The 27,680-nt window shown below is 34.2% G+C and overlaps 2 protein-coding genes across 3 annotated transcripts; both read right to left on the reverse strand.

Moving 5' to 3' along the window:
* Positions 1-4,864: 4,864 nt before the first annotated feature.
* LOC107918674 (chaperonin 60 subunit beta 4, chloroplastic) lies at positions 4,865-10,531 on the reverse strand. Of its 2 annotated transcripts, XR_001690196.2 has the most exons (14): positions 10,175-10,513; positions 9,951-10,076; positions 8,993-9,130; positions 8,743-8,838; positions 8,335-8,577; positions 8,021-8,255; positions 7,203-7,372; positions 6,563-6,640; positions 6,398-6,469; positions 6,102-6,206; positions 5,811-5,903; positions 5,601-5,693; positions 5,219-5,487; positions 4,865-5,110 (listed from the first exon to the last, which is right to left on the reverse strand). XR_001690196.2 is itself a non-coding variant. In XM_016848259.2 (13 exons), exons 1-13 carry the CDS (start codon positions 10,337-10,339, stop codon positions 5,302-5,304), a joined length of 1,800 nt encoding a protein of 599 aa, XP_016703748.1. In that variant the 5' UTR covers positions 10,340-10,531; the 3' UTR covers positions 4,865-5,301. The 2 variants fall into 2 exon arrangements, 1 of the variants encoding a protein (XP_016703748.1); XM_016848259.2 differs by having other exon boundaries at positions 4,865-5,487; positions 10,175-10,531.
* A 1,589-nt stretch (positions 10,532-12,120) lies between these two features.
* Positions 12,121-12,925, reverse strand: LOC107919550 (basic leucine zipper 43). Its single transcript, XM_016848992.2, has one exon. It carries the CDS (start codon positions 12,852-12,854, stop codon positions 12,261-12,263), a length of 594 nt encoding a protein of 197 aa, XP_016704481.1. The 5' UTR covers positions 12,855-12,925; the 3' UTR covers positions 12,121-12,260.
* Positions 12,926-27,680: the final 14,755 nt, after the last annotated feature.

Here is a 27,680-nt window from a genome sequence, read left to right on the forward strand (position 1 = left end):
TGGGCACACACATGGGCTAGGACACGACCGTGTGTCCTGACTTCAAATGTTCACATAGTCTGGGCTATGTCACACAGCCATGTAACCCTCGGTTTTCAAGTTTTTCTCAAATTTTCTTATTTGTTTCGATTTAATCCCAAATTGTTCTCAAACTATTTTTAGGACCTCGTAAGCCCGATTTAAGGCCTATATGTGTATTTATACATGAATTGATTTGTTTGTTATATGTTTTTTATTTGTTTGTTTAATTTTTTTGAAATCAATTCAAATGTTTTGTTTTGCTCAGTAACACTCTGTAACCCTAATTTGGTAACAAAGACAGGTTAGGGTGTTATAATAAACATGCTAAAGAAATTAAATTCCTCTTAAAATTAGGTATATAAAATATGCTCTTTAAAAAAATCTTCCTAAAATCATCAAATGTAAAATAACTTCTCACACTGCTTTGGCTGAAACATAGCTCTTATCTTCGATCTGCAACAAGAGGCTCCTGTCACATAGACTTCTTGTTTCACTGAACCCCTATAAAGAAACACACACATGGTTAGTGGCTCTAGAATCAATAACCCAGTTGTCAATTGATTCATCAACTAAGCAAACTTCAATCATAAAGAGTTTTATATCTTTTCCTTTTTTGGCTAGGTAATCCAAATATTCCTTACAATTTGATTTGAAATGCCCTTTCCTGTTACAAAAGAAATATTTGATCTTTTCAGGATCTTTTAACTTATTAGCCTTCTTCCTATCCACACGAGGTGAAACCGAATATTTAGTCGGTTTCTTCTTTCCCTTAGCTTTCTATTTCCCCTTAGAGGATGAGTGACCCAAAGCCAAGTTTGCCCCAGGTTTCTCCTAAACTGACTTACCACCATTCAGCATCAACTTATAGGATTGTAATTCGTTTATGAGCTGAGTCAAGGTAAGAATCTTGTTCTCCAAGGTGTAACCGACCCTAAAACCAACAAACTCCTTAGTTAAGGATTTAAACACTATTTCAATCTTAGTGTTCACATCTAGTTCAGCCCCATTATCCTCCGCTTCCACAAAGAATCACATAAGCTTAAGCATATGTTCTTTGACCAGAGTGTCGGGTTTCTACTGAGAGTTCATCAAATTTGTAATAGAGGATTTTTTAGCCAATACAACTTGGCCTCCGAGCAAATCCTCCAAAATTTTCATGATCTCTTTGGTAGTACGAAAATTCTCGTGTTACTTTTACAACACTTTACTCATGTTCGCTAACATATAACATCGAGTAATTGAGTTAGAATCTCTCCAGCAATTTCTCGCTTTGGACTGAGTTTTAGAATGACACGTTTTATTAAGAACAAATTTATGTTTCTCACAGCTGAGAACTATTAGCAAGTTCCATTTTCATTCTTGAAAGTTATTTCCATTCAAGTTAAACTAAAAAATAAAGATTCGCTAATTATTATCTTTATATTAAGCAAATATTTTCATTTCAACAACATATGAAGAATGCAGTATGATACAAGCGTGCTATATTAAAACCATGAAAAAACATTTTTCTATTGCTCTGATCATTCTCACACCTATCAACAATGTCGGCTTGTGGTCTCATGATTAACTAGTAAGAACATGGATTACATCCAATCAGTTCGTGAATCTTAATTCTCAAGACTCCACACGAACCAACGATCGTTTAAAATTTAGCCATCATTTCTAACTTAAATATCGTTTCTTGGGAAACTATTTAATAAGAGAAGATCTTGAGTTTGTAACCATTGACTCAACACCCATCATGAACACACTTTCATTTGTGAGTCATCTTGGGCCAATCTCATTGAGAGTCATGCATAATTAGTTGTCCTTAAAAGGAATTCTCATCCAGTGAACCCACAAGATAAATTTTACCTTGAGGTAGTACGGCTAGGGTAGGAATTGACTCGAAACTTTATTATGCTATCACTTAGAGACCATCAATGGAGGTCGTAGGTCTTGTTCAATGACCTTCTCTCACTCAATATTTTAAAATAACATGCAAGGTTTTTTAATCCTATATTTCAAGAATGATCATAGAGTAGTCCTAGTGGCATTCTTACTTAATCTATATGACATGTTTCCAATATATGCATGGTTTTGAATGTTTGAAGGTATAGGTTGATGAATCATATATGTTTGTTCAAACTCCTATTTGCACAGAAACTAGAACAAAAGTACTAAACATATTAGAACAAGGGGAAGTAAGTTGAGATGGTGTGCTTGCTGCTACTGATAATTTGTTGATGTTTCATCGGTTGCTTATGTTGTTATTTTTTAAGAGGAGCTTGTTGACTATCCTTGTTGTTGGTTTTTTTTTATGTTTTTTCATAATTATCTAGCTAAATTTTTTTCAAGAGTCTTGATGCAAGATGGTCGGGTGGTTGTCAACCATAATCGTTGAAGATAAGGAAAGGTACACACAAAGCTAAATGCTTGCCTAATATTGAGCAATTTTTTTAAAAGAATTATTTTCTTTATTATCGGGCTAGATAATTCTTATTTTATAGAGTTTTATTTGGAGTAAAAGTCTATAAAGAGAAAATTTAAGTGGTTAAGGCAATATTAACGAATCTAGTTTGAGATGAAAAGATAAGTCTTTTTTTTAATGATTGGGACATCTTTGGCTCCTATAAAAATTTCTAAAGATGAGAGAACATCATAGTAGGGGGAGTTGTTGTGGGCTTTTTGAAAAAAAGGGGGGAGAGTATGGTGAGTTGATTTTGGACGAGTTTGAGTTGGATGGACTGATGCTTGTTGTTGCTTTGATGAACTAAACTGGTGTCTGCTGTTGCTTTAAAGCAATATTTTGTTGATGAATACTTGCTGATTTAAACATGTTTTTTTAATGATTTTACACTCTTTAAAGTCTCATATTTTGAAGATCTTGGCATGCCAAAGGGAGAGAATGGTGGCTGGTGTGAGAGGGAGTTGATTTGAAGATTTGCTGCTAATGTGTTGTTGCTACTTTGCTTCTTTTATGACTACTTTATTGTGTTGATACTTTGAATGATTGTTGGTACTCAGTTCTATTTCAGTTTTCTCCTTGGTATCTCATGTGTGATGATGGCATGTTGATAGGGGAAGTATACATCATTTTCTTATATTTTGTCAAAAAGCTAAAAGGGGGGTTGTTAGAACCAAGGTCGTCTAACAATCTTTGTTCAATGACCTAATCAGTCATAGGCTTGATCAGCCAAGATACAAGACAACCTGGACATATTTATATGTTAGCTTTTTTGACGTGGGCTTTATTGGATGTTGTTTTAATAAGTAAATGGGCTTCTTGGATGTTCTTGACTCTTTCCTTAAAGTCGGAATCAGAATTGTGTATATTTAGTTTGAGTGTGTTGAAGAAGTTGTTTTCGACTTAGATTTTTGGTGAGAAATTTTGTCAATCTCAAAGGTGTATACCATGGCTGATTTTAAGGAGATTAATTCTACTTTATCTTGAGATAATATTGGAGATTATTTATCCTGATTATTTATTAAAGAAAGAAGAGTTTATATGGGACTATGGTGATCGAATAGGTTGTCATATTAAGCCTATAAATAGGCAGCCAATTTGTATGGAAGATACATCGATTTAAGGGAGTGTTGTGCTAATTTGATTAAGTTATCTTTGTTATTTTTCCTTGTATTTTCGCATTCTATTAGTAAGCTTTCTTTGTGAGAGATTGAATCTTTGTATGTGAGGCTTTTTGGGTAAGTGATTTGTAACAATTGAGGTCGAAGTTGCAATTACTTCTTTGTGTAAAGGTAAATCGAGCTTCAACCAATAGGTGATTTAGAAGATTGTTGAAATAAAAATCATTCTCTGAGCGGGGACTCTACAAAGTAGGATTATTTCCGAATTGCGTTAACAAATTATTGCATGCAAATCTCTCTTTACCTTCTCTAATTTTTGTATTTGTTTCGTTGTTTGTTCAATCTTGTGACTAAGCATGTAGTTGGACAGTCAAGTTAAACTTATAGCAAACTAAGGTGTTTTTTGTTATATTTATATTTATGACAGTTAAAAGTTTTTTCACATAAAATAAATAATTATAAATTTTTAATTTATATTAAATTTGGCATCCATTATCCATATGAATGGAGCAAAAAATAAGATATTGAATTTATTAAAATACTAATTATATAAAAAATTATAAAATAATGTAAAATCATTCTAATTTTAGATAAATGTAAGTAGATTTTTTAAAAATAATTGTTTATCTAAACATAACGTTAAAAGGGTAAAAAGTTCGGCTAAATTATAAATGAAATTACAATCTATTTATGTTAAGTCAATATTGCTAGCTTACATCCTTTTATATCTCTTACCCCTACCTTTTAAAAATACAGTAAAAAGAAAATAGAAAAATTGCAATGATTGATGGGTCGATGAAACCGATGCAAACCGGGACAGTTTTACAGAAGCAACAAGGCTAATCTCTTTGTTGCTAGCAGTATCTAATCTTTCATGTTTTCAGTTGCCTTGCACTGCATATTTATCGTATATATCACCTTGGGAAGTGTACCATATTACCAGCACTAAGTATTTTCAACACCTTCATCTTCATTCTCATTCACCAATGCATCTTTGCCATTTGACTACCTCAATCCACATTTTTCTTCATTTCCTTCTGCAATCCCTAGTGCTTTTATTGAACTTAAAGACATTCTGTCAGCTGTCCAAGTCTTGACTGGATTTATATATAGAACGGCCTTTGGAAAATAAAAAAGATAAATTTTGTTTTACAAAAACAAAGCACCCTAGCATTTGATTCATTATTTGGTGTGTGGTTATTGTGAAGCTCCTTTGAGGTACTCGAATGCATGCACCATGCTTCAGTTTACAGGTTAAAAGAAAAGATATGATAGATTGAAAAATACTGGTTTATAAATGCATAAGTGTTTTGACTTTGTCCAAAAAATATACATATTTTCAGGCATTTTTACACGACCAACACTCGCCCAACTTTTCTTCATAGCCTCAGCCTACATCACTCAAGACCATCTCCTTAACTTTGCACCATTACCACTTTAAACAAGCCTTCTTTACATGAGCAAATCAGCGAAGGAACTCCATAGTTCTTGGATGGAAGCTAGCTACTAGAAGAGAAGGGAACTGAAAACCAGATTGGTTAAAAATTGGCATGGATGAACTGAATAATGGCAGCTACTTGAGAAAGCCACTCAACATTATTCAGTAAATTGTAAGTTAATGCTGAAATACCTGAATGATTCAGTCATGCTTTGCATTGAAGCATCTTTGAATGTTAGTAGAATACAGTGGACTGAAGAATCGAATCTCGTGCATCATTTACTCAATCTGGGAAATAATTTTTTAGGGAAGAATGACTTCGTTAAGCTTTGTATTTTCTTTCTCGTCAGTTTCGGCTTGAACTTGATATCCATATTGTCTACTATGTCTACTACAACAGCATCAGATGTTAGAAAAACCTTGGCCACCGATGCTGCATGCTCCAAACAACATCGAACTACCTGCTTGAATACAAGACATACAAGTTATACAAAAGTAGTAGCACTCCATTGGATCACTAAGGGCTTTCTACAGTAGATGCATACATCAAAAGGCTCAATTTTATTTATAATACCTTTGTTGGATCCATAATTCCAGCTTTAATCAAATCCTCGTAAGAATTCCTTGCGGCATTGTACCCGTATCTTGTATCATTGTTCGATAAGACCTGTGAGGTGAAACAAGAGAATGTACAATGAGGTTGAACCTCCAAAATGTTTTACATATCAACTAATGCTTCAAATGCATAGTGCTGAAATGAAATATGCTATGTTGAAGATCAAACCTTCTCCACAACAACACTCCCATTAACACCAGCATTTTTGGCAATTAGTTTTGTTGGATAGCTTAATGCTCTCTTGAAGATCTCAGCTCCTATCTGCTCATATTTGCAAACAGAAGCTTATAATTTATTGCCGGTAGAGTGTCAATAGACAGATAGCAACAGTAAAAGTGAGATATATATGTCATAAACTATGTTGTACCCTTGTATATACAGGTGTGGATATATTGACAGAGCTTTTAGATATAAATCATGTAATTTATGATTTAAGTAACAGCTAAAAAACTAAATTACCTTTTGTTCTTGATTATCCAACAGGTTTTTTATGCTATCCACCTTCTCAGATAGCCGCAAGAGGATACAACCACCTCCAACTACAACGCCTTCCTCAATAGCTGCCTGCATTATATCAAGTCAGAAGCTTGATTTTAGCCATTCAAAAATTGATTACTTGACAGGCTGAGCTAATGATGGAAAACCCTCCAATGAGAATGTTAAGTACTCATATGGCCCTGAATTTTTTTCTCTCAAACACTACAAGAGGTTAAAAAAAAACATAATCCTAGATGACAAGATATGTAAATCACTACCTTAGTTGCATTCAAAGCATCTTCAATTCTGAGTTGTTTGTCTTTCAATTCAACTTGTGTTTGTGCTCCAACCTATCATAAATTGATGAAATTAAATGGATTAGATCATACGCAAGTCTTTCAAAATTTATAGAGAACTTCCTCACAACTATTATATTAGTGTACCTGAAGAATAGCAATTCCTCCTGATAATCTGGCAATTCTTTCATTGAGTATCTTCTTTTGAAAATTTTCTTCTGTGTTCTGCAGAATAAGAAATAATTACATAAGGTCTTATTAGGGAAAACTAGACATGCATTGTCTTCAAGACCTTAACAGCATCACCGGCGCCTTCCTCTATCACTTCCTATTCTATATGCATTTTCCAACTGGAAGGTAAATTTAAGAGTTCTCCTTGCAGTTATTGAAAAATGTTGCAGAATGCTATAAATTCATCAAAATACCATTTGCAGGGCTGCAGTGATAAAATTTAACATGACAACCAAAGTCAAGTTTGAACTTGCGTACAAAGGATAGGTAATTATTCAGTTTATAACATGGTATTACCAAATCAGGTATGACCAAATCAGCTGCAACATTAAATCAACGAAATTGCAAAAAAAGGGAAAAAAAAGAGTCTAATAGCTGATACTGTAATATGAACTTTCAGGATATACAAAGATCCCAAAAGAAGCATAGGTCCCATTAAAAGGGTAGGCTAAGGTGTTTGGAGGTTCAACTTTCAAATCCGCCCTTCTTCATGCATGTGGTGTGTTGTGTCACTAATTATAGGGAAAAGTAAAGGGCATGGAGTTATTATATGCACCTCAACCAGATTTTGTATCTGAGAAACTCTTTTCTGAACAGATTCTCGCGTACTACCATCACTAACTATGTAGGTAGAATCCTTGGTTATCACAACCTTAGTAGCAGTACCCAGAACTTCCTTCCCAACCCTATCTAGTGTTATACCCATGTCATCTCTGATCACAGTGCCTGAAATAAAAGAAACATACAAGTCTACAATGAATAACATAAAGTACTGAAATAAGCAGAAGTTTCTATATAGAGAAGGATACACTTTTATTTTCTCAATGAAGTGATTTTATTAAGATTCATATAGAATGAAATAAGGTTCAAGACAAGAAAAGGCGCCTGCAATAAGGTCAGCTCTATCTTTGAACTGGGAACACTTTGTATCCTTCCATAGTAAATATAGCAGAGAAGTCTGCAGTTTCGAAGTCCTAACACCAGCACCTCTTTCCTTACAGGGCAATAGGTCATTATAATCCTTTCTACATTTAGAATATCCATAGAGATAAAAAAGGATGCTACACTGTTTAATGAGTGGAACTTGAAATTGCAGTTGATTATTAGCACAAAGATCTCAAGAGCTTTTAATAAAAAGACCTCATTTACTCTTAGTTGTTGGGTATAGCTTCTATGTCTATACCCTTTTTGGGATCTTCACTCCATTACAAAGAGTTGCTTTATGCGAAAAGATGCTATCTAGTGAAAGATATAGAACAATGTCATTTACAATGATGGGTAAATTCTAGAATATCATATTTTCAATGACTTTTTTTCTAGCTGATGAAACTGGTTCTTAATGGAAGAGGGGAGAATAGTATCTGTATTTGTTACCTCCAGTCAAGATAGCAATATCTTCCAAGCAGTGGCTCTTGCGCTCACCAAAGGCTGGGGCCTTAATAGCAGCTGCCTTCAGCACACCCTTGAGTTTGTTCCTAATGACTGGAGCAAGAGCTTCCTTCTCAATATCCTCCGCAACTATCACGACTGGGTACTTCTCTTTAACAGCGCTGTCCAATATTTTAAACATCTCTTTCGGATTTGTGATTTTCTTGTCAACCAATAGGAACTGCAAGAGAAGAATTCCACACCCTCTAATCACTTTATAGGAACACATGTCAGGTTTTTAAAGAACCTAATGTTTATACCTTGCAATTGTGGAGCTCAACAATCATCTTATCTCGATCAGTGACAAAGTAAGGAGACAAATATCCTCGTTCGAACTGCATTCCTTCTACCATCTCTAGACTGTTCTCAGTACCTTTTCCTTTTTCAATTTTGACTACACCCTTCCTTCCAACTTGTTGAATAGCATCAGAGATCATCTTTCCTACTGCATAATCATTTCCAGCACTAACAGCAGCAACATGTGCAAGTTCATGATCCTCAACCTGCAATGTATCATCCATTCACACTCAAGGCAAGTCCGAGATAAGCTTGAATATACTTCTTTGTACATATAAGAAACATCATTAGCATTAGCATTTTTCTTTGAGCCATAAATGTTTATCAGATTTTTTTAAAAAAGTAAAAAGCAGGATAATACAGTCATGCACCTCTCTGGATATCAATTTGAGTTCAGAAACAAGGGCATTTGCCGTCTTCTCAATCCCATGGGCAATTTGAACTGGATTCATTCCAGCTGAAACTACCTGGAAGAAAAGAATCATTGGCATTTGGAGGGTATGATGAGACTTCAGTTGTAAAAAGCTGCCTTCTATGAAGACGCCTCCATCTGTCATATCATTTAGGGTGTGTTCTAACAATGGAAAACATTATAACTTCATCTCAGAATATGAGTCTTACCTTCACACCTTCTGTAATTAAACCATGAGCAAGAACTATAGATGTAGTGCAACCATCACCAGCAAGATCATTTGTTTTTGCACCAGCTTGCCTCACTAATTTAACTCCAACATTCTCCAATGGATCCTCCAACTCAATCTAAAATAATTGAGATACAGTTTTAGAAAGGAAGTACCAAATTTTCAACACATTAGGATTGGAATGGCTATTTCTACTCTTTGTTCTTGACGTTAGCTTATGAGATTGAACTGATGCACCTTCAACTATCATTAAATTGATCTGGAATGCCCAGATAAACTTAAGAATATCCTTAACTACTACACCACAAGGACTTTTGATGATCATATGAATCGTTTCTAAACAAATCATTATTGGTAACAGTACATCTACAAAGAATAGAAGTTTGAAGAAATTATTAGTTACTGTTGTTACTTACCTCTTATTGATTTTGTTTTGGAAATTAATTAAATTCATATCTTAACTTTTCTTTAAATTATTTTAAATAAATATCTTAGATAGTGAATTAGTTAAAATTTTGTTGTATTAGTAAGGTCAGATTTTACTTTAAGACTTGAAAAATTAAAGAATAAGAATTTGTGATTTTATTCAACTCAACAGCACCTATTAATACAATAAAATTACAACTAATTCCCTATCATCTAAGATATTTATTCAAAATAATTTAAAAAAAGATAAAATATAAATTTAAACAATAAGAGGTAAGTAACAGTAGTAGTAGCTACTAATGTCAACATTTCAAAAAGATAAACCTTCTGTTCATTATTTTCAATCAACTTATGCTTTTTGTAAAGAACAGCTCTAGTTATCCAAGCATTTAATAAAGTGAAAACCCACAAATTCTCAAGTTTTAAATGAAAGCTCCAATTGCCATATCAGAAAAAAAAAAGGGCAAGAAACAAAGAGTATAAGTGGAGTGACGGGCATCTAAATAGAATACCTGTTTGAGAACAGTTTCTCCATCATTAACAATCTTGGGGGGTCCATACTTATTCTGAAGCACCACATTTCTCCCCTTTGGACCCAATGTAACCCCAATCAGCTCTGCCACTTTATCCACACCAGTCTGCACCATTCCAACAACAAAAGAACAGCAGGAAAAAGGAGAAAACATGAGAAGAATACATTCGGGTTAATAAAATGTGTTTGGATTTTAGAACTAACCTGAAGCTTCTTAGTGGCAGAACCATCATGGTTGAAGTAAACTTCTTTGGCCATGGCTCTGGGCTTTTTGGAGATGGAATAATGTGAAGATGATAACCTTCTGGTTTTGGACAATGTTGGGTTGGTGAGTGATATCCCAGGAATTGGAGATAGTGAACATGCCATGATTGAGTTTCAAGACAGATAGTTTCTTGAATAAAAATAGAAGCTGATTTTCATATATAAGGATAATATCATAACGATGATGAAAAAGAAGATAACGAGAAAATATCTTGGCAGTTGTTTTTGGCGCTATTACATTTCCATGGCTAGAAGAACTTCATGGGCTATCCCTGGACCGGTTCAAGGTTGGCGGTCAGCCCAATCTTCTAAATTCTAAGTTTAAACTTTAAAACAGTTATGAAAGTATCAATGTGCATTAATTGCTTCCTTCTATCGTTAGCTTAGCAAGTAAGAATATTATAAATTGCTTCCTTCTATCGTTAGCTTAGCAAGTAAGAATATTATAAAATGAAAAATTGAAAAGGTAAAATACTAGAAAAATAGGAAAATATAATTTTCCTTTCTACAAGTGTGGTTGATAAGAGATATTGAAAATATAAGAAAAGAAAATAAATTTTTTTGAAAAATGCATTAAGATGAAAAATAATCATCCTTTCCATTTTATTCCCTCTCATTATTCTCCTCAACCAAGCATACTCAAATTTTATTTTCTTTCCACTTTTTCACTTTCTCCTCCATCTTTTTACTTTTTCATTCAATTAAGTTCATCCTAAATCTTTATTTAAATATAAAGTAGAGCATAATTAAAATATAATAATCAAATTTCAAATACTTTTATGTTTACTCCATGAATAGTTTGTGTATATGATGCGCTAAATATAGAGACAGTATCATACAATATGCTCAGCATCACGGAACGACGACTCAATTAAAACGATTTCTAGTTTAGGACTAATTTAAAAATTAGGCCATAATTTGGGAACCTCTTCTGGAAATAACCCAAGTTCTAATATTAAAGTATTTCAATACTTTTTACTTTTAAATACCTTAGAAACATCCTTCCAAGAAATGGCAATTTTGTGAAGTGCGATAGAGTTTTCAGTTAATAGATGACAAAACTTTTATAATAAAAAGAATATATTGAATTGATAAAAGGAAGAGATTCCTAAACAAAATACTGTTTGACTACATTCTGCATTACTACTTTGTCCCTGTAAAGGACAAGCAAAGCCTGCAGATTGTATCCATTTATGCAGAAATTGGTTACTAGTGCAACAGAGATATGGATAAACCTTGCTATTTATGCGGTGGGATCACTGTTCAAGCAGCACCTGAACCATAGGTTGTGCTTTGCTTTTTTTTTTTTTTTTGGGTGAAAACAATGTAAGCTTGGGCTGAAACCCAAAGATAGATTGGCAAAAAATGATTTCCTCACAAAAAGCTGAAAACAGTACTTTGGGTTTATGTATAGTGGATAGCCTTTACAAATGTTTTGCTTGGCTACAGTAGCTATATGAAATGATAGGCACTAGTAACACCACTTTCCACCACCATTTGTCATCCTTGTCCCTGTTATTGTGAGCAGCAATGGAGATTGGACTGGCTATGGGGCCTCCTTTTGGCCACCACTTTAGTTCCCCTTACGGCAGTAAAATTGGTTAAATATCATGGGTCAATATTTTCTGTTCTTTTAGTCATTTCACTGCTATTTATCTTTACCTAATCCACATCTTAGGTGAAATCCTATTCCTACACTTGGTGGGGTTCATAAAAATGATTAATAGATAAAAGTCATGATTGAGTATTGATTTGCTTTTTAATGGACCACTGCTGATGCAGGCATCATTTTCACATATATTCTGATATGGATGAGTGTATGCGGCGAGGAGTGCTGCAAACAGTTGCTTCAAACTATATTGTGTAGACAGTTAAAACCAGATGAGTTAGGAAAATATGATCAAAAGATGTTATTTCATGGTTTGATTCTAATCTCATACAGCTCAAGCTAAGGCAAATGCTTAATTAACAACCGGAGCATACAGGGAAACATACAATATATATATATGGCAAGATGATTCTTATCTCAATGAAGCAAGTCAACAGAGTTAGCAATGGATTGATTTGTGGACTCAGCTTTCAGATGAGCAGTGTTGCAGGGAACCTCTTCCAGGTCTCTGAATGCAAGGGAATAAGGACTTCCAATTTTTAGATCAGTTAGCATTTGGCGAAGATCCGAAGCTTCTTCCTTGAGCCTTGCATTTTCTTGAAGAACACGGTCATGGGACTCCGAGACGTGATTTAACTTGTCTAGGAGACTCTGGTTCTCGTTACGGAGCCTGATTACCTGTGACCAAAGTTCATCCAGGTGCTTCTGTTTCCGCATCCTCGACCTACGAGCAGATTCTCTGTTAGATATCATTCTCCGCTGTTTCCTTTCGTCGATGGCATTGACCTGCTGCTCCTCAGCCTCATCTGAAGTTGAAGTGTTGCTGATACTTGAGGACAACGCAGCAAATTCCTGAGCAGATGGTACGATGTGGGAATTAGGTAGGCTGCTTTCAAATGTATTGAAATGAAAAGATGGTATAGAGTTTTGCATCATGCCAAGGTTGGCTGGAATCAGGATCGGATTTTCTGGTGCTAGGTAGTGAAGTCCCCTGAACTCAACGGGAACCATGATTTTAAGTATGTTGTAGTGAACGAGAATTGAGACTTTGAAGGTAGGAGAGGAAGGCACAAATGAAGAGCTTTTATAGGAGGAAAATTGTCCGAGGTGGGCCAGTTTCAGCAACAAGTGTGACAATACGTATGCATATATGCATGTAAGTGCTGCTGTGGTAGCTGATGAACCACTTGCTTTAAATCACATACATTATTTCTAAAGCCAACAATGGTCTACTGACACGTATGCATGCATGTATGCATGAGAATCATGTGTGCGAGCATGCCATAATCATCTGGCATCTGTTATAATGCTTAGAAGAAAGGAAACCTTCTGATGGAAGTAATAATTTGAGCTAGGAATGTTTCGAGGAATAAAAAAAGAAAAATGGCAATTAAGAAATGGCTTTGAAGTCAATCTCAGGAGAAGTTTTCATACTTCAAAACTCCAATAAGGAATAAAACATTGTGCCTGATGACGCAATGAACCCAGTTTAAAAGGTAAACCATTAAACTAAACATGGTTTCTTAAGACTAATTTTTATTATAATCGAATGACTCATTCAGCACTTCAAGTTTAATAGGGTCCACAAGAGTGCAATTATCTAGATACAGTTTAACATCAGGACCTAAATCCCAGCAATCTCGTAGGAAAAACTGTATTCTCTATGTTTTCTTCAATTTTTGCCTGTTTTTTGTTAAGAAAAGTTATCATCTATCCTAATAGTTTAATACTTGAATTGAATTGCTTTCTATCAGATCGAAAAACTCAAAGACATTGACTTACGAACAGGATCTACGTGTGGGAATAGTTCATTGCCTCTTAACAGGTTATCTGGTTTGTTATTCTTTAATGGCATATCATCGATTGGCACGATTACCATGTAAGTATCTAAAGTACCTTTTAAAGTAATATTATCTATACTTGAACTAAGAAATGGTAGTATATTTATCAGTACATGAACATCAGTTGTTTGTTGATGATTATTTAATATATTGCAGCTAAGCTAAATGATACGGGGTTGCGCGCGGACCAAGATCGAGTTGCCAAGTCACGGGAAACTCTTACGAAAACCCTAAACAATTAGATCTGAAACGAAACAGAAAATTAAAAGATTAGATTTTTAAATTTTCAGATCTGAAATAAAATCCCCAAATCAGCAAAGAATCAAATTGAGAATAGAAATAAGTGTTAGGGTTCTTGAAACCCTCAAGGAGATTGTGATTCTGCCCAATTGAACACCAAGATAGTTTTCCCCAAATTTCGACAATCTAATTTCACCCAAAAGAGTATGGAAAAACCTTAGAAATTGGGGATTTTTGGGCTGATTCCTTAAGATAGAAAAAGGCTGAAAACACAATAAGAGCAGAAAATAGATTAGATAATAATTCAGCACAAGTAGAAATAAAGAAAGAATTGACAGTAAGAAATTAAAAGATAAGTCCTAAGAAGCCTTGAAATCTCGAAAGATCTCACAACTCCCTTCAAACGGCTCTAATCTCCCCTCCAAAGAATATCAATGGCAAGAAGAAGGTTGAAGATGGCTCCCACAATCACAAGATTGTTAAAACAACTTCTAAAGAAAACTCAAGAGAGAAATCTTGGAGAAAACTCAAAGAAAATTCTGCTCTCAACAAATCTGAAATTTTAATAATAATGATAAGTGTTTAACAAGGTGGACAGCCATGCCTTTAAATAGGCCTTATAACTAGTCCTAATCTAATTAGAAAACTAAAATAAAAAAAACTCCTAATTATTTTAATATGGAAATTCGGTCAAAGGTCATTTTATCTGGGACTCTTGGACTGAATATTGACATAAAAATTTAAACTAAGTAAATAAATAAAAAAATAAAAATAAAACTTTACAACTTGGGCCACTTTGACAATTTGGCCTGATTTTCAACTAAGTATGGATGGATTTCTTGATTGGGCTGGGAATTTGCTTATTGGGCCTCGCCTTCAAGAATTTGGGCTTTTGTGACTCGTATCATTCCCCCCTTCCTCAAAAAGATTCGTCCTCGAATCTGAAAAATCAAATGAACTCGACTTTCCTCTATCGAACGGGACTAATGGCAATTGAGTCCACTGAAAAGAATAGCCATGAGATAGTAAATAGCAACGGAAACAAGCTTGTAGTCCAATCATAAGCATAACAGAACAGGTATAACGCATGTGAATGGATAGATTCAGATTACCATGCAAACAATCTAATTTACTCACCACTGCCTCGTCAAATATTTGAAACAAAGATGGACATGTTTTAAGGCATTCAGTCGTCTCACATTGTTCCCACAAACCATGAATAAATTGCGAGTAATAAATCAAATGGTAAACATAATCGTCACAAGTAGGTATTTGAAAAGATTCACATGGTTCACAGAGTTGCATAATCATACCATGCATTAATCGACGGTCTATAGATTCACTCACACATGCATTATCAAAAACAAGAATCTTTTTATCAACCATCAAAACAGATAGATCATCAATAAATAAAATAGGACAGTCAAGCACGTTTCGATCTAAGTGTTCATCAACACGATCTTTATCACTATCCGAGGAGTACAAAAGTGTTTCAAAGGTTTCAAGCATCTTGCCTCGATAAGCAGAAGAATAAGGGTCGATTTTACCTTTTTCATTTAAAACAAACCTTCGCTCATCGGGGGCATAGTGTAGTCGAATCTCCGTTGTTGAGTTAACCTTTGTCAAATGGAACTCAAACTTCATGTACAACCACATAAACTGTTTAAGGCACGAATATAAATTGAAAACAAATTTGGAAAATTTCGTTACCTTATTCTCCAAAACAGATTTGGACAAATTCGAGGATTTTACACAAGGTAAATCAAGAGAATAACAAATCACGCTTCTTTTCGTAATGACTTTATCAACCACAATCGAAGAGTAACAATTAATCGGATCAAAATGAGGGGATCTTTTAAGAACTAAGTCACCAAAAGTTTTATTAATAATTTTCAAATCTGCACTGGACTCGGTTTCTAAAATTTCCTTACCTCGCTTACCTTCGGGATCATGTAGTGTGATTTCATCTTTGCCTAAGTTGATCGTATGAAAGCGTCTTTCATTTGAGAGGTATTGAAGTTGAAAGTTATCTTTCGATCTTTCAGGAACCTGAAAAGTAGCAACACAAGAAAAATTCATATCTTGGTTAGTGGAAACATTCCTCACTAGCCTTTCCTCGTCTTTTTCTTTTGTTTCTTTTTCTAACTCATTTTCTCTTCTTTCTTCAACTTCTTTTTCAATTTTCTTTTCTGTTTCACATTCCTTTTCACTCTCAATCTCTTTTTGCTCTTTTTCATTCTCTTTTTCTTTTTCCTCACTTGTTTTAACAGAATTTTTCAGTTTGATTTGGTCCTCATGGACTTGTTCCAGAGTGAGCGGCACTAAGGTGAGTTTCTTTCCTTGATGCTTGAAAGAATACCTATTGGTACGACCATCGTGAGTGACTTTTCGATCCAGTTGCCACGGTTCTCCTAGCAACAAATGGCAGGCTTGAATAGGCATTACGTCGCACACAACTTCGTCTTGATACTTACCGATAGAAAATGCGATGCGCACTTGTTGAGTGACCCTAAATTGGCCTTCGTTGCTAAGCCCTTGTAGTTGATAAGGTTGTGGATGCTTGGTAGTGGTTAAGCAAAGCTTTTCCACCATCGTCGTGCTGGCTATGTTCGAGCAACTTTCACCATCAATAATAACTCTACAAAGCTTACCTTGTACATGGCAGCGAGTATGAAAGAGATGTTCTCGTTGCTGCTCGCTCTTTGGTTTTGCCAAAGATGATTGTCCACGATCATGAAAATCATCATCCATTCTAGTGACACGTCGAGGGCCGCGCCTCTGGGGTTGGTTATCCCTATCTTCTTTGATTGGATTTCGATATTGAGGTTCTTGATTCAATTGCACATCATTGATGGTAGCAGTCAAAGCTCGAAGAGCAGCAGCCTGTTCATCCAAATGTTGTTGGAATTTTTTAAATATGTCACTATTATTATCACCTGTAGACATTTTTTTTTAAAACCTGCAAAACACTCAACACTCAAAAATAAAAGTTATCAAACCTCACCGTTAATCACTCAAAAAGAAAAAATCAAATTCTCAATGAGGTCGAATTCAATCTTGTGAGTTCTTTATCAGAGTTTATATCAACCAATTAGAGAGTGTGAACCAAACTACCAAAGAATCCTAATTTGCACTAGGATGCCAAAAACTGACGAGACACCAATTGATTCGTGTTGCACCTAGGAAGAAGTTGTGCACACGTTTAAATCCTACTAACACAAGAAACAAGAAGGTGTTAGATAACGTAAAGGAAGAATAAAGGTAAACAAATGAAAACCTACAGCTAAGAATCAATAAAAATTGCTGAAAACAGAAAACCCGAAAAACTGCGGAGTAACTTGACAACTTCGTTCGAGGTGTTCCCGATCTCCAAAAATCACAAAATTAAATCTGGAATGTCTTCAAATATTGAATTTTTGATCTGAAAAATTTGGGCACCAAATTCAACCCGCTGAATATTTTTTTAATTTTTTATTGGATTTCGTCTTTTTTCAATTTTTTGACTTTTTCGACTAATTTTTTTGCGGGAAATATTTTTTTATATTCAATAACAGTGCCAAAAATATGTATGTAAGATTTCAGATCAATCAGAAAACATTTACCCACTCAAATGAATTTTTTTCAAAAATTTTTCTGGGTAAAACTGCTGTTTGTAATTTAAAAAATAGAGATCAGTTTAGAAATCAACCAAGAACACCCAAAACGCCCAAAATCTGATACCAAATGATACGGGGTTGCGCGCGGACCAAGATCGAGTTGCCAAGTTACGGGAAACTCCTACAAAAACCCTAAACAATTAGATCTGAAACGAAACAGAAAATTAAAAGATTAGATTTTTTAATTTTCAGATCTGAAATAAAATCCCCAAATCAGCAAAGAATCAAATTGAGAATAGAAATAAGTGTTAGGGTTCTTGAAACCCTCAAGGAGATTGTGATTCTGCCCAATTGAACACCAAGATAGTTTTCCCCAAATTTCGACAATCTAATTTCACCCAAAAAGAGTATGGAAAAACCCTAAAAATTGGGGATTTCTGGGCTGATTCCTTAAGATAGAAAAAGGCTGAAAACACAATAAGAACAGAAAATAGATTAGATAATGATTCAGCACAAGTAGAAATAAAGAAAGAATTGACAGTAAGAAATTAAAAGATAAGTCCTAAGAAGCCTTGAAATCTCGAAAGATCTCACAACTCCCTTCAAACGGCTCTAATCTCCCCTCCAAAGAATATCAATGGCAAGAAGAAGGTTGAAGATGGCTCCCACAATCACAAGATTGTTAAAACAACTTCTAAAGAAAACTCAAGAGAGAAATCTTGGAGAAAACTCAAAGAAAATTCTGCTCTCAACAAATCTGAAATTTTAATAATAATGATAAGTGTTTAACAAGGTGGACAGCCATGCCTTTAAATAGGCCTTATAACTAGTCCTAATCTAATTAGAAAACTAAAATAAAAAAAACTCCTAATTATTTTAATATGGAAATTCGGTCAAATGTCATTTTATCTGGGACTCTTGGACTGAATATTGACATAAAAATTTAAACTAAGTAAATAAATAAAAAAAATAAAAATAAAACTTTACAACTTGGGCCACTTTGACAATTTGGCCTGATTTTCAACTAAGTATGGATGGATTTCTTGATTGGGCTGGGAATTTGCTTATTGGGCCTCGCCTTCAAGAATTTGGGCTTTTGTGACTCGTATCACTATATCTCCTTGAGGCCCACTTTCAAACATGATAAGGGTGATATTATAAAAATAATAATAATAAATTTTACAATAAAAAGGGCTGGCTAATCTGAGAGGTAGCATCTTACAAACGCATGTTTTCTGCTATTTGTTAATGGAGTACAATATTCTAACCACATGTAATTCGTTGCCGTGTTTCGTAACAATACATAATTTAGGTGATTCTCCACTAACAGAACTACTCTAGGCTGCAGAATAAAGAGAACATGTTTCAATGCAAAACATCCTAAGGTTAGGTAAGATAATATTTGGAATTTATGTTGAAAATATTCTTCATGTACCGGCTACGCTGTTCCGATGTCGAATGCAGCCGAGTTTTGTCTCAATTGGTTGCTTTCTTCAATGTTAGATTATGGGGGTCTAACGATAGAACTACCCTTAAAATGGTAACATAACTGAAGCTATTGCAGAAGAGTGGTAGGCTTGAAGGGTTGTATAAAAAATGTTCTAAATTTAGTAATAAAGGAATCAAGTACTTGAAATTACATAAAAATTTCTCAGGATTTTGAAGATTCTTTTATTCTCTTTTAGGAGATTTTGTCTGAGTGTGCAAATATGTACTTAAATGAGAAAACAATGGTCACTATCTTTGAATCCTATTACTGGCATGGATCATATGGTCAGTAGATTGAAGAATAATAGAGGTTGCTTTATTCCATTTATATGAGAGGATAATGCAGAGATTGCTGATATCTTTATGAATGGGAAATTTTAAAGCTATTCAAAATCTTTCATGCATATAAGTGTATACATATATTGTACTCCACATATTTGGAAAAAGAAGAATCAAAGCTAAACTTTTTGAGCAAACACCTGGAAAACCAAAGCTGACAAAAGTTGGACCAGACAAGACCGATTGATAGTAAGTTTTGTGGGGGAGAAAGCAAAAAAAAAAAAAAAAGAAATACACAAAGCTAAGATTGGCCATTACTACAACTTGATAGCCTGTGGGCACCGTTGTGTATACTCTTTATGGAATATGAATGGATGGAAAAAATTGGCTATTCATTCATGATTTCAGGTGGAGAATATGAGCAACTGACATATATCCACTGATAATTTTGACTATACTAAGTCATTTAAGACGAATTCATCCATGTTTAGCAATGTCGATATTATCAATCACATTCTTTCTGCCCAGTGAACATCGATAACAGAGGGTTTCGAACTTTTAATGGCAACTGAGAGAAGAAAAATGAAATATGTGAAATTTTATCATATCTGCAATTGAACTAATAGTTTAAACTAGTGTCGTGAGGGTAAGTTGTGGCATGCAATATGGCATGGAATTCTGATTTTTCACAACACTCACCGCCCCAATATGGCAGTCTATAGCAATTAGTACTAATGCCAATTGGATAGATTAAGAGGATTTTGTTTCTAGAAAAGCAAAATCATGAATATGCAAACGCCGTTTGAATCACAACTTGCATAAATGCATACACCATATACAGGATTAATCCTATGTATTATCTAAAATTGGACTTCTTTATTCAATAAGAAAGAAGATGCCTTGGATTGATTAATCATTGGAAAATCGGGGATGAGTTAAGGTTTTGGGGTCCTACCAATTCAAGAAAACAACAAAAATGGTTTGAAACTAAAAGAAGAATGGCTTACACAATTGCTTTCTTTTTTTTTTCCTTTTATCCTCATACATGCCTACCCTAATATGTTGCTATAGCTAGTGTGAAGAAAGAGGAGAAGGGGCACCACAAATGTGAAAGAAGTGCTACGTACGGTGGGGGACTGGATTTAACACCTACTCCATTTGGTGCCAAATATCATCTCATAGGAGCAACCTTTGAATTGAAACACATAATTGTGCCCAAGTGGGTCCTTTTTACTAGTGACCCTGGGTGCCTAGTGCACCATTCCATCACCCAATTGCACAACCCGTCAACTCAACCCAATATATGAACTCTCTCCTCCCACCCCATTGTAATCTCTCCAATTCAGTCTAAACATTAGATTCGAATTCGATATACTACATCAGCTACCGAGATGGCCTAGCAAGGTTATTGGAGTTTTTTGAAAATAGTTATTTTAAAACATTTGTTTAATTTGGAAAAAAAACTTAGTTTAAATGCCGATTTATTATTCTTCAATGTTCTAGTTATCTTCTAGCAGCGAAAAAGATGGTATTTATTGAAATTTTTATTAAAAATCGAGGTTTAACCATATTATGTAATAATCATAGTCTAATATCTAAAGATTTGTCATAGAATGTATAATAAAAACAAACTAAGTCCTAATTCTCATACCACGGTTCAAATAAAACATTACAATCTTTGAATAATAAAATAAATCAAAAGATTAGGTCTAAAATAACTTAAAATAAAATGGATTGTGCCGAGACCTTCCGGATGTCGTGCACATGTCCTAACTTGGTGGATTATCTGTAATGATGAAAATTAAGGGGGTTAATTTTGACGCCCAGTGTAAGTCCATTTACAACAAAATCAATGCAACTCTTGTTAAGGCACATTAACTAACATTGCATATTATCAAAGATAGCAATTCAACTCATAGTATCAATTTTTTAAATGCCATCATCACTGATATATCAAAAATCACAATAACAGTTTTCAAGATAATCAAATCATCAGAATTGCCACAATAATCATATTCCATGCACACACACACACATATATATATAGATAGATAGATACATAGATAGATTTTCGCGTATGTATCATAATATAATTTCTAGGTTTGTATATACATGATTTAAATGATGTCATATAGATTCAAATTTTAAACAAAATAATTTTTATCCCACCATTAAACACAACAATAGGAGTTCCCTAAAACTCCTTAACCTTTATGCCATGTTGTAGATAAACCATTATTGGTTCATAGATAAAAATTGTCATTTGGCTATGGACACACAATAAGTCCCCGCGGTTGGAATCTGCCTTTGGCATGGGTTCACAGCAAAAGTCCTACAGATGAAATATATTTTTTTACTATAGATTTTATAGCATGAACTCGCCTTTGGAATTGGCCTTTGGCTATGGATTCACAATAACATCTCACGGTTGGAATCTACTTCTAGCTATGGGTACACAACAATTTGCAAATAAGACTGTCGCATGGCTATGCTTTGCACTTGTCATTTTTTTTTTTTGCAGATATATTGTTTGATCTTCCTCTGTTCATAACAACCCAACCCACGCAATGCATTAAGGCATATTAAGTAATCTAACACATGGCTAATCAGTAGCAATTCAATCTTTTCATGAATTCAGTATGGATAATAATATAGGGCATGTTATTCATATGATCACAAGTATATAGATACAAGGGTAACATATATTATTCATAATTCACGCAAATATTCATAAATATAAATAAATACCACATTAGATTGATCAATCATGAATTCTAGCATATCTCATATCATCAGGAACCTATTTGCATAATTTAATTCACTAAAACTAGTTTGAAACCTATTCAAGGACTAATCTAATCAAAATATAAAATTTTGGGTCAAAACTGTAAATTCTTGGTTTTAAGGGACAGACGGCCGTGTGACCGGACCGTGTAGGAAGTATTAGGCTGTGTGGATGGGGTACACGACCGTGCGGCTAGGCTGTGTGGGAGACTGTGACCGCGTGATATTCGAAAATTTCAACTTACAAGGAAGACACGGTCGTGTAGGAGGCCGTGTGGGGGTCCTAGGCCGTGTGAAAGTCAAACATCCTAGGGTTTCAGCAATGACATGCCTGTGTATGTGTAACACCCCTTACCCAAGACCATTGCCGGAGTCGAGCATGAGGCGTTACTTGACTTAACTTAAAAGTTCGGGGCATAAAATTTTACTTTTGAAATTAATTTCACTATTCACAACAAAGCTGTCCACCTGCGCAGCAGTTACTAAATTAATTATAACTCAAGCTACGAAACTCAAAATTTAGATCCGTAAATTTTCGCTGAAACTAGACTCATATATCTTTTTATCATAAATTTTTCAGAATTTATGGTTCATCCAATTAGTACAGTTTATTAGTTAAATTCTCTCATGTTTCACTGATCGACTATTCTGACATCTTGTCACTAAAATTTAATTATCTCATTATAAAGACTTCATATGGTGTTCTAACTTATTTCTAATGAAAATAGACTCAATAAGGAATCTATAAATATAAATTACAACTAATAAATATTTTTGTGAAATTTTTAATGATTTTCCAAAGTCAGAAAAGAGGATTTCGAAAACTACTTTGACCTTGTCTAACTAAAATTCAAATATCTCGGAATACATAATTCCTTTGTCTACACTGTTATTTTTCTATGAAAATAGACTCAATAATATTTAATTATATACCTCATCCAACCTCTAATTCATTTTCTACTATCCTTGGTGATTTTTCAAAATCACGTCACTACTGCTGTCTCAAAACTGATTCACTGCCAATTTTTACTTTTTCGTGATTTCTATGCATACTTTATCACCTAGACTTTTATAACAACAAACACCTTCATACTTAGCCATTTTAATAACTATTCATCATCAAAAATTTACATATCATCTTTTGGTCATAATTTAAGAATATACAATCGAAATGACTAAGTCCCTATACATGCTTAGCCATTTACTTGTTTATTTACCTTACCTATTTAGATAACTTAATATTACAACATACTCTTCTCTTGCTGGAATATTGGTTCTCACTGATATCATAACATATTCTTAACTCTTATAACTCACCTGAAGTTGCTAATTATACTTTTACTTGAACTTCCATAGAACATAATCTATTTTCTAGCCTGTTGAGCCACATTGGAATAATAAGGATACTTGGGTCTCTTTTCTGATAATAACATGCCAAAGCCATGTCCCAGACGTGGTCTTACATGAGATGTTTCTTGAACTGCCAATGTCATATCCCAGATATGGTCTTACATGGGAGTTCTCATATCGGTGCCTATGCTATGTCCCAGACATGGTCTTGCGGGGGACCTCTCATCTCGGTGCCAACGCCATGTCCCAGACATGGTCTTACGTGGGACCTCTCATAATCTCAATGATGCCAATGCCATGTCCCAGACATGGTCTTAGATGGGATCTCTTTACCCAAATGTCATGACATTTGTATCCGATGCATTCCTAATGTTTCAACGTGACTTTTTAATACTAATTCTCTATCGTCTCATACTTGAGTCAACATTAAATAATTTCATAAAATAAATACATAATTGCTGGAAAATAGCAGCATTAATAATAATTGTTGAAATATTGTATTTATTTACCGTAAACTTACCTCGATACAAAAATTTGACCAAATCTAGCAACTTAGTCCTCGATCTTTTTCTTTCCTCGATATAACCTCAAATTCATCAAAACAATCATTGACTCGAACTTTGGAAAAATTACAATTTTGCCCCTAAACTTTTGCATAATTACACTTTTGCCTCAAAGCTTGGAAATTAAACTTCATCCCTTATTGTTATGTTTTATGACATGCTGGACATTTTTCCCTTATATGGAAGCATCAAATTCCCACTCTAACATGTACTTATGAACATTAGGTATTGTTACCGATTATGTCGTTTTACTCGTTTTCACTTAAAATCGCTTAGCAAAAGTTGTTTAACATAATTTCAAGCTTCATATTCTACCATAAAACATCAAAATAAACATATTTCACCTATGGATATTTTTCCAAATATAAACCCTAGGTTAAATTATTGCTAGAATAAGCTAAATCAAGTTACCGGGACTCCAAAAACGTAAAGAACATTAAAAACGGGGCTTGGAATCACTTACTATGAGCTTGAGAAAGTGAAGAAACCCTAGCTATGGCTTCCTTCAAGTTTTGGCAGCAAGCAAGGATGATGAACACAATTTTTACATCTTTTTCCCTTTTAATTCTATTTATTTACAAAATGACTAAAATGCCCTTACTTAAAAAAATCCTATTTCACTTATCTCATGTCCATTTTTTTCCATCACTAACTAATGGTCTAATTACCATATAAGGACCCCTAATTTATAGTTCCATAGCAATTAAATACCTTTAACATATAAAACTCAACTTTTGCACTTTTTACAATTTAGTCCTTTTGACCAAATTGAGTGCCCAAACATCAAAATTTTTGAACGAAATTTTCACGAAATCTTTTCGTGAAATTGTAGGCTATAAAAATATAGTAAAAATAATTTTTGTCATCGAATTTGTGGTCTCAGAGCCACTGTTCCGACTAAGCCCTAAATCAGGATGTTACAGTATGGGGGCCGTGTATTCCACATGGACGACCCACACGCCCATGTGGTAGGTTGTGTGGTTTGGGATAGGTTCGGTTTTGACCTGATTTTCTCATAAAGAACATACACTTGACTTTCGGGATCTCGAATGATGATCCTCACATCCAAGTCTGGTTCGAGATACCTACAACGGGTCTTTCGATCGACAAATACACAAGAATTAATAACGACTTTCAAGATTTATCAAAATTAGTAAGATTTTTGGGAAAATTCGTAAAATATTTGTAACTGATTTGAAAGATTGTCAAGAACGACGTTATTCTAGAATTCTAGGGTTCTACATAATTAGAACTAGAATGCTTATTGATCATTGATGGAATTTCGAAGATTATCGATGGTAGACTAGACGATAGATGAAGAAACGGGTTCAAACAAGAATTAATCTGGATTCGGGTTTTAAATAAATTAATTTTCAGCAAAAGAATGTAGAATTTTTATGAAAAGGAAGAGGAAGAATAAAAGAATATGGGAGTTTTAAAGGGGAAGAAAACGAGTTCAATTTAAGGTTGAAAAGGAATTTAAATCAATGTATGATTAAGAAAAATTATTAAATACTTAGGGTTTCAAAATTTGAGAGGTTGATTGGACAAATACCGCTTCTTGCCTTCCAAAAGAAAGAAATGATAAAGAGAGTGGCATGATTTAATGCTGGAGACAAAGGGGAGTTGAAATACCTACGACTTGGGCTACTGTTCATACTTGGCATATTTCTACCACATCTAATATATATACTAGATTGAGTTTGTTCCTTAGTTGAAAAGTATAGATGAAAAATGAAAAAAGTGAGGTTTGAACCTTAGCTATCTAGAAAGTTTAATAAGCTCTTTCTTAATAGTTTTATTAATTCTAACCTTGTGATTTTTTAGTGTTACACCCATAAAATAATTTTTTTTATTAAAATTCATGATTAAACTAAGGTTTAATACATGTCAAGAAAAACTCAAAAAAACATTGCAGTATTTTTGTTTGAAGTCTTAAATAAGTATTTCCATACTTCAATTTTTGTTTGTAACCGGAAACAAGGAAGCCTCTCACACTCAATGATCCTATGGACATTAAAAAAGACTAGGGAGTTTTATGTAATATCTTGGGGAAATCTTTATTAAAAGAAGATGAAGCCATGCAATTGTAACAGTGAGTGTCAGCCCTATACTTGCATTTGGAAAACACTCAACCATCATGCATATGGGATTAGGCAATATAGGGTACTGTGCATTACTTTTTTGTACTGCCACTGAAATATTTTTTGTCTTATAAAGAATTTGTTACTTAAGTAATAGTATGTGCCTCTTGGAAATTTTGTGACCACACAGTCTACCATATCAGCACAAGCTTTCAAACCTTTTTACGCTTCTCCATCATGGAAATGCCAAATTTTTTGGTACCCTCACCTGTACCAAATATGCACTGTCTCCACTTCCCCCCCCCCCCCACTTAAACAACCCCTACTTTTTATTTTATTTTATTTTATTTTTCTTTCATGAGGTCATCAGGTTTTTGTAGTGATTGGTTCAAATAGGATAAGCTCATCACCATCTTTCCTGTTCTACTAAATTTCATGACCCCCATTACCCACATCTTATTAAAAAACAAGTTTCGATTTCATCAAATTTTTTATTTGTTTTACAGGTATTTCTAAAATCTTAGAATGCCTTGTTGTCAATGACACACAAAGTTTGTTTTGTTTAATAATAATAATAATAATAATAATAATAATAATAGTAATGGTGGATGGTGCATTTAGAATATATACTGAACTATCATGCTTGTTTGCAGGCGCTGACGTATCGTTATTAAGGTCTTAATCCACTAACAATGTGGATACTAAAGTTGTTTAGGTACTTTAAAGAAATGTTTTAGTTTAATTAGAAATCTTAATATAAAATTATTCAGTACGGCATAGTTCATTATCCTTCTGGATTTGGTTAATAATGCTATCAGTTATGTAATGAGCTTTGATAGCTCCAAGGGTTCCTTCAGGAGCCATTCATTAATGATTGAATATTTAGTACATGAAAGGATAAGTGTCCCCATCATATTGTTCCTACTGCTGTTGCCAAACTTGAAGCCAGTACTGGACGTGCCACAGTGATCAATCTCTATCTATCAGAATATTCATCTCCTACGAATTTGTCAATCAATAATTCCAATGGCAAGGCCTAAAGTTGTTTAAGGTAAGTGATGGGAAGCCTGCTCAGTGATCTCATACCGTATTGCCAAAAACCAATCAGCATTAAGAGCTTGATATGTTCAACTTTCTTAATATATATATATATTTGATATAGGAATGATTAAGGGAATTCTCCAAGTACTCTGAGCCACAAGTTTCATTAGCCCCACGCATTAACCAGCCATTTCACTAATGACATCTATAACAGCAATATGCCATGCCTTACTTACCATCATCATCATCATCACCTTTGAACCTAACCAAAAAAGTTGGCGTAAGCATGTCAACTTCATAACTTTGGTGTCTCCATTAACAAGTAAATTGCATCATGGGACTAAACTCAGGTTTCAAACAGTTTAATTACAGATCAGGAACTGAAATATAGGGTTAACTAAACCATGGTTTGTTGTGTGTATGTATATATATATACATGTGAAAAGTAGACCAGTCCATTTATGACCTTGCTTGATATACTATAATCCAAGATTCTTTTAGATATTATGTGATACGGGTCACAAAAGCCCAAATTCTTGAAGGCGAGGCCCAATAAGTAAATTCCCAGCCC

Source organism: Gossypium hirsutum, chromosome D13, assembly GCF_007990345.1.
Source record: "Gossypium hirsutum isolate 1008001.06 chromosome D13, Gossypium_hirsutum_v2.1, whole genome shotgun sequence".
Classification (NCBI taxonomy): domain Eukaryota; kingdom Viridiplantae; phylum Streptophyta; class Magnoliopsida; order Malvales; family Malvaceae; genus Gossypium; species Gossypium hirsutum.